Source organism: Carassius carassius, chromosome 21, assembly GCF_963082965.1.
Source record: "Carassius carassius chromosome 21, fCarCar2.1, whole genome shotgun sequence".
NCBI classification, from domain to species: domain Eukaryota; kingdom Metazoa; phylum Chordata; class Actinopteri; order Cypriniformes; family Cyprinidae; genus Carassius; species Carassius carassius.
This window is the reverse complement of record NC_081775.1, coordinates 23,387,775-23,400,520: the sequence shown is the minus strand read 5'-3', so window position 1 is coordinate 23,400,520 and position 12,746 is coordinate 23,387,775. Positions and strand designations below refer to the sequence as shown.

The window sequence follows — 12,746 nt, the reverse complement described above, 5'->3', positions numbered from 1 at the left end:
ACACTGATTATATTAAGTAAATTCTGGAAGGCGAGTATGAATTATAGAATTTTTAATTATGAAAATGCGTGTGAAATCTTTTGACCTGAAATATTCACAGCTTAAATAAACAACTATGTAAAATGTTAGGACCTAAAAATGCAAGCCCTGGAAATACAAGGCATTAAAATTCAAGCAATGCATTATTTTTTAGGTTAGTGCTATTCGACAGGCTTTTTTTTGTTTCAAAGACATATGGAATTTTTTTTCTTCCACAGATATTTTATATTATATTTTATATATGGTTGAACAAATATATTGAAGCCTCGATGAGCAAAACAGACTTTTTTTCTAAAACTAATAATTATTGTTTAATTCTAAAATTAAACTGTAACAAAAAGACTGCGTCAAAAATCCCTTAAAAATAACAGAGGCTAGATGCTTTAGAACTAAATCTTCAGTAACATAGTAAATAGACACTACATAACGTGTGGCCTGACTCTTTTTTTTTCATAAAAAATGTTGGATGAGCAGTACAGTTTTGGGTAACAGCTGTGGCTCATATGCACAGGATGAATCATCATGAAAACACCCTGCTCCTTTCTGATGGACTTAACCGACTCAGCCATAAAACCCACCTGAAATAGTACAACTAGACCCTGAGAAAGCCCACACGAGAGATTGAGCTCAGTGAAATTAAACAACGCCCTGTCTACAGGGAACAGTGTCATTAGGTTCACCACTGGATATACAGAATATTCCAACTCACACAGACAAGATTTGCATGAAGAGAAAGGCTTAGGAGGATGTTAAGTCTGTTCTATGTTACTGTGTTCTAAACTTAGCACTGAAAGTTTAGAATACAAACATAGAATTCAGAGAATTTAAGACCTATACACACTCATTGTTTTGTTCTCAGAAGTCTCACATTCATGCATTACACACACAAAAAAAATGTATAATGTCACTGGTAAGATGAGAACGGTGTTAACATTATAAAGTTTCACCTGTGGTTTCACCTTATGCTTGTGATTTATGACCAGTGAGTATTATCTACAGTGCTGTCTGTGTGGTTGCTATAGCAAATCAAATCTCTCTAAACCTCCCGGGTCCTGGACTAAAGTCCAGCAGTGGAAATGGAAATAAGAAACACTTTCCAAGTTCAATTCTCTCTTGGCACGACAAGCTGCTGATGGTTCAGTGAAGTGTGTTTACACAATTTTTCTGTCATTGTTCAAACTTAATGATTCAGTGTATTGCCGAGATATTAAACCGATGGTTTGTTTATGGTTAATTATGTGAATGAACCATTATAATTTAGCAAAATCATAATTTAGTTTTTGAAGACAAATGTGTTAATTCAGCAAAGATGCAGCAAATGTGACAGTAAAGATATTTACAATGTAATAAATGCTGTTCATTTCTACTTTCCCTTCAAAGAATCCTAAAAGAAAAATGACTGCGGTTTACACAAAAATATCATGCATTAAAACTGTTTTTAAGACAGACAATAAGAAGTGTTTCTTGAGCATCAAATCAGCATATTAGAATGATTTCTGAAGAATCATGTCACACTGAAGACTGGAGTAATGATGCAGGAAATTCAGCTTTGTCATCACAGGAATAAATTACATATTAAATTATACTAAAAAAAGAAAACATATTTATTTTATATTTCACAATATAAGTTTTTACTGTAGTTTTGATCATAAAAATGATAAATAATGTTGAACATAAAAGACTTCTTTCAAAAACATCTTATCGACCCCAAATCTTGAACAGTGTTTTATTGTTTGCTCTAAAAAACAAGGCCACTGAAAAATTCCCTAAACTTGTAAAATGATTGACAAGCAGAAAGCGTCTCTGACTGGCCTCTCCCCTGACACTTCTGAGCTGCTTGCATCGCCTAGGGCTGTCAATGACACACCAATTTCAGCATCTGTCAGGTAACAGGGACATTTTATGCATGCATGGTAAAACAGCTTAAAGCACTTTCTACCAGCATGACAAACTTCTGCCTATTCAAAATGTACAAAGCTACAAAACGTGACCGTTCAGGTGACTAACAGGGTCAACAATGTCGAGGATCCAGCAATTCCCCCCTCTGAGATGAGCTATTTAAAACAGTCTAATCTCTTTCTTGATTGCTCAACAATGAAACCTATTGGACTGAAACCTAGAGGCCTGTGCTCGAATAAATAGTGCCTGGAATCTGTGGGGGAAAAAAAGCCATTATTGAGGCTTATAACTTGTTGCTAGGCAACTGCCTGGCTCAGGTTGTCAGCCAGACACCAAGATTTCTGTCCCGCCTGGTGTTAACTTCTTCCAAAATATTTTTAGAAGTGGAAATCACCAAGGCTTTCAAAACCCTCCGAAAAGCCTGACCCAAATTCGGAGAGCTCTTTACACACTCATGTAAGAGAGGAATTCACACTTCCACAGACACAGAGGAACTCTTCACTTCCTATAGCAGGTTCACTGGCACGCCATCAGGTTATTGTGCTTTTGAATCAAAGGTCTACTAGATCTCCACCCACGAGCCAGCAGGACATCATTTATAAAGCACATTTATGTCCAAAAATGAGTTACGGTGCATTCTCTTATGCATTTATTTACCGAATGCTTATATAATTTTTTTTTTACTTTTTTTTTTATCATTGTTCCTCATTATTTGACTACCCAAATAAGTCACAAAGTTAAATACTATATTTCAAACAAAGAGAGTAAAATCCAATCATGCAAAGCTGATTTCATTTTTCCTCACATAAAACAACATAAATATTACATATACAGCCAAATCTGATTGGTACTCTCTAGTCTAATTCATAGCGTTAAGTTGTCACCGAGATAAGGGTTAAAGGGATAGTTTACCAAAAGAAATGAATGAGTAAATGACAGAATTTATATTTTTAGGTCAAGGAATTTTTTGAGTAAATTAAAGGGGTAGTTCATATTAAAAAAAAAAGACTTCAGTTAAAAAAAGTAATCATTTACTTACCCTCAAGTTATTTAAACCTGTATGAATTTCTTTCGCCTGTTGAACACAAAAGAAAGTTGGTAAGCAAACCATTGCTGCTGGTAGCCATTGACTTCCACTGTATTTTTTTCTAATGGCTACTAGCAACTCTTTGGTTACCAACATTCTTTGAAATATCTTCTTTTGTGTTCAGCAGCAGAAGGAAAATCACACAGTTTTGGAACAGCATGAGGGTTTCTAAATCAAGACAACTTTATTTTAGTGGAACTTTCCCTTTAAGAATGCTATTATGACTTAAACACTGAGGTTTCGAAATGAATCTGTATCATTCACATTGTTGACTAAAGGGTGGGCGATATCTCCCGCTGTTGTACTGAAACTGTTCATCTTTGAGAGAGGATGTGATTAATAACAATGATTCACAGTGATGTATGCAGACTGTGCGTGTTTGTGTTATCTCACACTTTGCTGACCACTTACAACATGTTCACTTTTAGCTAAGAATGTCTAAACAAAATATAAAGCCTAGTTATAAATTAATGTATATAAAGCCAATGGAGGATGATCAAGAAGGAAACAAATCACTGTTGTTTAAAAAAAAATTATAATGTCAGAAGCCAAAGTGGGGGTCAAAACCAGCCCAATCAATTCAAGTCATGTGTGGCATTTTTGGTATTTTTATTAATGATCTAGGAGATTATTTTTGTATGAATTATTTGCTAACTAGCACTTTATTATTTGCTAAAGAACACTCAATTATTGTATGAAACTTGCCTTTTATAATACTAATAAAAATTAACTTCTTCAAAGAAGTATGCAACAGCATATTATGTATAACAGGACAAGAGATATGTGTTGAGCAATAAGTGGCAATAAGAGCACAACCTTCAGCCCACAAAAATATTCAGTAAGTTGTGTTTTTTTTTAGCTGGTCAAAACACACCAGTAACTTGGTCAGTTGCATGGCATGGCTATATCATATGGTATCAATATGGTGGCACCCATCAAAGCTTTCATAGGCTACTTTTAATGTTTATATATATTTCTTTATTTGTAAAACTTTTAAATGATCATAACTAAGTGCACCTAAAAATCATTTGCAACATTTCATATTTAAAAGATTAAGAATATGTTAAAACATTTAAATTGAAAAAATAATAGTCTATTTGCTCATTTCTTACTATTGTCTGGATGTTTTACGACCTGTCTGATATTGTAAACAGCATTGTTGTAAAATGCCTCAGCTTACAACGTCTTTAAAACACAAAATATGCTGTTTAAAAACGATTTTACGATGAAAAGTAATAAAACATTCAAGGAATGTCAAAGTTTGTCAAGCGTGGGAGTGAACTGCGTTTGCAAACATGTTGTGCTTACATTAAACTGCCAAACGCTTGGCATATTCCGACCTTTGACGCCACAACACAAGCAGGCCAGCTTTAGAACATTAACCCTGTAAAAGTTTACAACACTCACCCTCCGTAGTGCGCCTTTACTTTCACATATTCCGAGGGCAAATCCATCATCGATCCGTTACTGACAGGCATGATGACTCCAAAAGTCTACAAACACTCTCTTGAGTCAGAAATAAAACAGCCTATGTGTATCAGAAGACAATTTCAGATGTAAAGTGACATAACTCCGAATAAACTGTGTGAGTGGTCAATCTTGTTCGTAGTGCTCCCAACGTCGCGTCACCGCTGAAATGATCCATATCGCGAGCGTGTTATTCATCTTCTTTCCGGTACGCTGGATTTTACGGTGTCTTTGCTATGGTTACTCACAGGGGCGGAGAGACACAGAAGTATGGCTACTTCCAGGTCTGGATTGGCCTCTGAATCCACCTGTTGTTCGCCTGCGCTTCCGCGGGACATTCCGTGCGTGTAGCGCTGTCGCGAGGAAGTGTTCCAAAGTGCACTTTATATCATAACAGAAGAGCGCGACAGATTGTTTCGCGCGAGTCGCGACGTTGGTTCTATTATTCCATCCGCTGTGACGTCAGCGAGGAATGTGCAGATTCCATGAACGCTTTATTTGCAGGTGGATAACGGTTTGTGGGTCCAGCCGGTCTCGCTCTCGTTCTCTCTCCAGTTAGAGATTGACGCTTATCCAATTAAACAGAAGTAGGTCGGTGGGAGAAGAAACGGTTGTGAGCGGAATAATGCACGTGAATGGACTAAAAATAATTAAAGAATTGTAACCATCTGGTTAAAAATAGTGGAATAAACCTGTTTTGGTCGACGCAAAAAAATGCATTTTGAGTGTGATTTATATTTATTATTGTTATGACCATATTTAAATATTCTTTTTTTATGTATTATAGTAATGAGAAATATAATTGAAGTGATAACCCGGTCCAAGGTCATAATATTTAAACTATATGAATTTAGGATCGACTTAAAATGAGGAAAATTATTTAAAAGTTGCACGACTTTGAATAGGGAATATGAAATGAACAAGTAACAAGCTAGACAAGCAAGAGCCGTTGAACTTATGTTTTCTGGTTTAATTCACGATCACGTGTTGTAATTCTCATTTTATCCACTTGATGCCGCCACAAGCTTATTCACATACATTCTTACCCCTGAATAGTTGTCAAATCTGTTCACTAACCCTTATTATAAAAGTTATGGTTCTAATGTTCCAGCTAATACTGATTAGTCATTTTGATTCATAAAATTGTAGTAGGTCACTGTAGATCTCATAGCTGAGCTGTAGGCTATTTAGATTTATGGCGTCTTTAAATTTTGTCTCTGAACGTGTTTTTCCACGTTTAAGCCTAAAATAGTTTTTAAGCCTTGCGGCAAAACAGCGTGAACATTTTTGTGCGCAGATCTTGCGCAACGTCTTAGAACAGTAAAAACATATAACGTTACAGAACATTCTCCTCATCTGAATAATGGGTCGTCTGACTCATTACCGCGAATCGACTCATATGAACAGTCCGTTTTTAAAGAATCAGTTAAAAAGACAGTCATAGGGTCCCAATGTGCATACTGCACCATATCTAGCCTAAATAGTATTGAAAATGAATAATATCACATAGAACCTAGCATGGATAGCGTGTACATTGGGACACATATAACATCACGTAGTCCTTGACACCCTGGCCTGGCGTGTGCATTACAATACATGCTGTTTATTAATCTTATTAATAATACTATAATAATATTTATAATAATAAGGGTGGTAATGTAATTTAATGAGTCATTTGTCATGTTTCAGCTCACGAGAATGAGTCATTTAGAAACTAAATAGAATTTTAATTCAGAAAAATCTAACATTCATTTACATTTTGTATGAATAGAAGTTTTGGTGTAAATATTAGCTGTAACTTAATAATTAAATTATTAAAACCGACATACAATTACAAGTAACTTTATCAGTTAAAATCAAATCAAAAGTTATCAGTCAAATCCTTGCTTCACCGCAAACGCTCTTGTGAGTCGATTCGTTCTGTTGAATCGGTTTGTTCGGAAAGGTTTCAGCGGTTTATTGAAAAGATCCGATTCAAAAGAACGAGTCGTTTAATTACGAATCGGACGTCGTCTGTATGCGTTAGCACGCTGTTTGTTGGAATACCTTACGGGGGAGAAACCCCAACTCATAAAGCATTACTGATTACATATTTACTCGAATATGCTTTGCAAATACATCGGCATTTATTTTATCTCGCTCTGCGAATAATAACTCTCTTTACTTGAAGGCAACGTTAGCATATTAGCCGTCCCGTTCTATAGCTTTTGTGTCTAAATTGTTATGTGCTATTTGCTTCTATCGACTGTTAGCCTATGCTTTGAAGCATGAGTTATGATATATAATGTATTTGTACCAATCACATGGAGGTGAACTGGAAAAACTTATGCATTGAGAAGTGCTAGTTAGCCAGCTAGCTGAGTAGACTGGAGTGCTATGCATCAACTTGCTCCTGGTCCTCCTCTCAGCTTTTGGATCGCTGACATTAACAGAGACATTTAGATAATAAATGAGCCCAAAGCACTGGCACTTGCGTTACATGGGAAATCTACAATGTCGAGAATTCTTCTGGGCCTGGTAATGCTTGGTTAGTAAAATGTATTTCTTTCTTATTAAAAACTATTTATTATAGGAGACCTGAACATAGTCAGCAGCTGAAACCATTGTAAATTTGATCAATGCATAATTGCAAATAACCAAAAGGCCTAAAAACAAGCGAAATATTTCTGAACTTTTGAATGAATATGTCAAGAGTGTAACGTGCCTTTAACTCTTGTCTTCTTTAACAGGATGCACTGTTGCTGTTGAAGATGTTCAAGCCTTCGGTGAGTTATTGACTTCATGATGTTTTCTACAGAAGGGGTTTTATATGTCAGGGACTCACAAATATGATTGTCCCTTTCCTAAATTATAAAAGCAGATTGTTGTCATGTATGGAGACTTATTTTTAAATTAAGCATACCATTCTGAAGATACATTCCAAATGAAAATACATGCAAAACTTAATTACTGTAGTAATCTCTGGAAGATATATAGTTTATATTAAGTGACCACTAAATATTTAGTTTAAAAAGAAAAAAATATATATCTAATTTGAAAGTATAAAAAAATAAAAATAAAAACATACCGGTAACTGTATTAATTTGGTAGGTTGTTTTTCTGTGGACTTTGAAAAGCACTATTCTAAGCCACTGATCAATTATCAAAAATATGCATGCAATTAAAATATTTATCAATATTTTCAATTAGTTTTATTTTTGATATTTTTGTTTCATCTTTAGTCATTTTTATTAGTTTTGTTTTTATTATATACATATTTCTTATTAGCTTTATTTCAATACGAAAGTTTATAATCTAACTGTTATTTTCAGTAAATCTAGTTTATTAAGTTCATATATATATTTTTTTATTTTATTTTATACTTTATTAGTCATTATTTCTTACTTTTTAGCTAAGGATAACAACACTGCTTCATTCTCATTAATTCCACAGACGACCCGATCTCCAGACTTGTGAATGAAAAAGCAGGCGAGCGGTGCTCGGGTAGAGTGGAGGTGCGTCACGGGCATCAGTGGGGCACCGTGTGCCAGCGTGGTTGGGATCTGGAGGATGCCGCAGTGGTTTGTAGAGAGCTCGACTGTGGCGCCGTGTTGGACATTCCAGGTGGCGCTCGTTTCGGACGGGCCGGTGGAGAAGTGCTGTGGAGGAATGTGAAATGCTCGGGTGATGAGTTTGCCCTAGATCTGTGTGAACGCACCCTCAATGATGATGTGTGTACGCACAGTGAGGATGCTGGTGTGGAGTGCACGGGTATGAGAGAGTTTGAAAGATTTGTATTTATTTTATGCGGTCTGTGTTTGTTTGTAGTTGTTCATAATTTTTTTTTCTCCCACCAGGAAAACTTCTAGCACCCACCTTGTTAATTCAGTCTCGCTTCTACACCTATTCGGCCGGAGAGGCTGTTCACTTCAAATGCACTGCCCCTTACTGGCAGTCCGTCATTGACTTCCATCTGTACAAAAGAGGTGTGGACACTCCTCTAGTGACCCAGAGAGCCGATCCCAGACAAATGACGGTGGATCTGACTCTGTCAGACTTAGAAATCTCCCATCAGGGCAGCTACAGCTGTCTCTACAGGATACACACCAAACTGGGAAACTCTCCCTCAGGATTTTCTCCACACAGCAACTTCATTAACATCACAGTCTGTAAGTCACATCTGCTGGTAAACTTGTAATGGAGAGCTAAAAGTCTCAGACTGACCGTTATTTCTTATTCTCAGTGGAGATTCACACTCCCCAAATCTGGTACAACACGTCTCCTGAGGCCCGGCCGGGTTGGGTCAACCGGGGCCACAGTTTTAATGTCACTTGCTCCACACAGCCTCAGTATCCTGGAGGATCCTTTCAGCTGCGGCTCATCAGGCCCAACGGGACCGTCCGGCACTCTCTGCCAGCCCTCGCTCCCTCCGTCACCTTTACCTTCTCCAGTGCCCAGTCTAATAATGAGGGCTACTACTGCTGTCTCTACAAGGTCCAGACTGGAGAGCGCACATTTATCTCAAGGGAGAGTCAGCCTTTACCCATCTCTATTCGAGGTGAGTTGTGGGCTTCCAGCCCAGGTGGACTTGAGATGTTCAAAATGACCTGAGCTGCATTTCCTAAAAGGTTTGAAAGCTTAAGTTGATTGTAGCATGAAGTTGAATTTAGCATGAAATAAAATTTCACATTTTATATTCCATTTATTTACTAAATAATTTATTTTCATCAATTCATTCATGTATGTTTCTTCAAAAAAAAACTTTTTATCTCACAAGTCATACTATTTTACAGTTAATTTTTTTACAAGAACAGAACTGTGAGATGTAAACTCAGAATTCTGAGGGGGAAAAAAAGACAATTGCAAGATATGAGCTCAGAATTATGAGGAAAAAAATCGGAATTGCGAGATATGACCTCAGAATTATGAGAAAAGATAAAAAGTCACAATTATCTTTGATTTTTTTTTTTTTAAAACAGAATTGAAAGATGTAAAATTCTAAGGGGAAAAGGTCAGAATTGAGAAATAAACTGATTAAAAAGTTGCAATTACCCTTTTTATTCCGTGGCGGCAACAGGCTTCTAAACACTTGGATGTACTTCACAATACTGAAGAAAATATCTGTGATCTGTTGTTTTTTAAGTTTTATTACAGTGTTAAGGACATTAATTTGGTTTGCTGTTTTGAAATCTCAGAAGTAGATCCGGTGATGAGCCCGGTGTTCATCAGTTTACTGGTGTCCAGTTTGACATTTGTGGTGGCCACATGTGCCATTCTGATTGTTGCCAAAGTGTACTGCAAGAGAGTGAGCAAACCCACTGAACTGGAGCGAGAGAGCAGGACCTGTGAGTAACTGTGAACTCAAAAAAGATGTAAGAATTTGTGTTTCTCTTACTGACAGGTTATATTTTGATTACAGGTGTTGACAACACATACATTGCCTTGACAATCAAGTAATGGAAGTTCTATAAGAAGGTAATGTGGGTTGTTTTTGTTTTTTGAGAGCTATTTTTTTTCCTAATCAGGCACAACATGATGAGTTGTGAATCGTATGTTTTGGAAACAAGCACTAAGATTTGAATAAAGCCCAAAGTATGCTTCAGTTTTTATGCTTGCGCTATGGTATGCATATGGTACGCATGATAAAAATTTTGTCAGCAGCACAGTACATGATAAAATGTGCACACACAGCCTGATACAATGTACATGCAGCTTACACATGCACTTTGTCTACAAGGTGGCAGTTCTGGTCTGGTCTGTTTCACAATCGGAAAGGAAACAGTACACACCCATGTTGATGAGTACTTGTGTCAAGGCATTAGAACTCTAGTTTAAACAAGTACAAATACATTTTTATTGCTCAGTATTACTTGAGGAGAGAAAAATCACAGGCGCCGGACTATGAATCAGAAATGAATGAAGGTACAATGTAAGAAAGTAATGATTTTTGTATACTTTTTTTTATGTTTCAGCTATTAGAAACTGGTCACATGTTGGTGTTTCAGAGGCCTGGCCAAACCAAAGAGAAGATCTAGGTTTGAGATCCACAGAATCCACCATTTCTATCTATACTATCTGCCATTCTTTGTCAGTAACAGAGAAACATTTCGATTGTCATTGGTTGGAGGTTTTTACTTTCAATGTTACTGGAGATGGGAGATTTTTTTTTCTTTGAAAGTAAATGCTGACATTACTAGACTTGAAGAGGGGTGACATTACAACACAAGCTGTTGCACTAACCAGGTTAAAAAGGGCTTTTTAGTTTTTGGAGGTACCATGTCTGACCCATCCTGAGGTCTTCCCATTATCGTTGCAGGTAAAGACTGTAAAACTGTGAAATGTGTTTTTTTTGTGTTTTCAATGGGGCTTTATAATTTAACATGATATATTTATTGTTTTCTCTACTACAGTTCTTATGTTTGGTTAATCACAAGTGGAACAGAGAGCCTAAGAACAAGCTCTATCACATTAGGTCACTACAGGGATATGAAAGTAATACTAATTGAGCTTTTACCTGAATTGTTTATTTGTTCTTTTTGAAATGAAAGTGGGCTCTCTGAATGCATTATACATTAGATCAGATGTGAAGCTTACACAGACAAAAGAACAAATCCTCTGACACATTTCTAAAACAGAACAGGAAATCCTCCTTGTATTTACAAATATAAAGAATAATCATAACAGTAATAAAGGTTGTAGTGTGAATTATAGGCATACACAAAAATTTTTACGCAGCACTACTATTGTCTAGTGAAGTCAAGAAACCAGTTGCGAACACTACAGTACAGTATAGACACTCCATATTTAAAAGGAAAAGCAAAACGTTTCTAAATGTAACCCATAAAAACAAAAGTGAATGAGCAAAATGCTCATAATATTAAAAAGTTGTGTGAAAACAGAACAGTCACTTGCTGTTACATCCATGTCTTGTAATGTGGAGAGTTAATGGTTATTTTGTTGCAGTTTTTGGTACATGTAATAAAATTTGTAGACTTTTATTTTGCCATTAAAAACAAAAATCAAAATTTTGACATGCTTAGTGTTTTTACTGTTAGCAAAAAATCATTTTTGGTATCTAAAAGCTTCCTTTTAATAAAACCTGTAGTTTTGTGATCACACAACACCAGAAATGGTCAGTTCTGGCATTCATATATTTTGGCTCCAGCATATTCAAATACATATAATTAAGATTATGACCCAAATACAAAAAAAATTATACTTCAGACATATTGCAATGGAAAATCAGCTTATAAAATAATTAACACTAAATTCAGTGACTTTATCCTTAACAATATGTTTGTGTACTGCATACAAAAAAGCGTTAAAAATTTCTAGTAGTAAAGGTGTGTTATACCAAACTATTATGAGCCCACTAAATGACTAACAATACAGTACTGTAAAATGTATTGCAGCATTACAATGGAAAATTATTATATCTTGAACAAAGGAACAAAATAAAACATCATAAAAGTAGTCTTTGCTCGTTTTAGAAATGTAACATTCAGTTTAATCACTAAAGGAAGAGCTACATCAGTCTTTTGACAGGCTCTGCTGATTCCATATTTATAAAAACCAAGTACAAAAGACCAGATATGATCAGAAACACTAAAAACCGTAGCCAGACTGGGACTAAGCGTGATGAATTTTTCTCTGGTGTTTTCTGGATTTGAGATTCTGGTGGCAAGTTTCTTGCTTGTGACATATTTTGATAAGGAGCTTGAGTCCTATATATGGCAGGCCTTTCAAAAACAATTTAATGCATTCAATTAATAAAAATAATAATTCCCATGATGGTGAAACACTATCAATTTAATTCTACACAAAAAAAGGCATCTTACTCATATATGTAGTCCATCCCTCTATAATCAGTCCATGTTCTAATAAAACAAAAGGAGCTTGTTAGTTTCAGTATTTTAGCATAACATGACTGAAACTGCTATAATATTCAGACTGACTTACCTGTCGATCACATCATCATATCGTTGCTAAATGAACACAAATGTAGCATTACTCACGGAAACAAGTCTGAAACTAGTTTTAATAGGTGTTAGTACTCACAGGTGTGCGATGCTGAACATAGGTGACATCCTCTGGAAGACAAAAGTGGAATCAGTTTAAATCATTGGTGTAATATGATATTACATCTAGATGCTCGTGTTTTGTGTTGAATTACCCTCCTCCCTGTAAAATGTCCTGTCGGACTGAGCTTTAGTTCTTCTGTGTTTAGTCATGGCTTCTCTCAGCTTCTTCTCGTAAAGGGCTCTGGTGGAATCTG

The 12,746-nt window shown here is 36.0% G+C and overlaps 2 protein-coding genes across 3 annotated transcripts in view; one reads left to right on the top strand and one right to left on the bottom strand.

The window, feature by feature from the left end:
- prkcz (protein kinase C, zeta) overlaps positions 1-4,936 on the bottom strand; it is a 104,047-nt gene extending 99,111 nt beyond the window's left edge. The window contains exon 1 of the mRNA XM_059503909.1: positions 4,433-4,936. Coding sequence (XP_059359892.1) covers positions 4,433-4,503 — 71 coding nt within the window. The 5' untranslated portion in view covers positions 4,504-4,936. The remainder of the gene's footprint in view (positions 1-4,432) is intronic.
- Positions 4,937-6,478: 1,542 nt separating this feature from the next.
- Positions 6,479-11,500, top strand: si:ch211-150o23.3 (deleted in malignant brain tumors 1 protein). 2 transcript variants are annotated; one of them, XM_059503907.1, is made up of 8 exons: positions 6,480-7,019; positions 7,222-7,257; positions 7,925-8,242; positions 8,329-8,640; positions 8,715-9,029; positions 9,667-9,816; positions 9,891-9,946; positions 10,444-11,500. In XM_059503907.1, the coding sequence occupies exons 1-7, from the start codon at positions 6,986-6,988 to the stop codon at positions 9,926-9,928; spliced, it is 1,203 nt and encodes a 400-aa protein (XP_059359890.1). In that variant the 5' UTR covers positions 6,480-6,985; the 3' UTR covers positions 9,929-9,946; positions 10,444-11,500. The 2 variants fall into 2 exon arrangements, with proteins under 2 accessions (XP_059359891.1, XP_059359890.1); XM_059503908.1 differs by lacking the exons at positions 9,667-9,816; positions 9,891-9,946; positions 10,444-11,500 and adding an exon at positions 9,316-9,366 and having other exon boundaries at positions 6,479-7,019; positions 8,715-9,130.
- Positions 11,501-12,746: the final 1,246 nt, after the last annotated feature.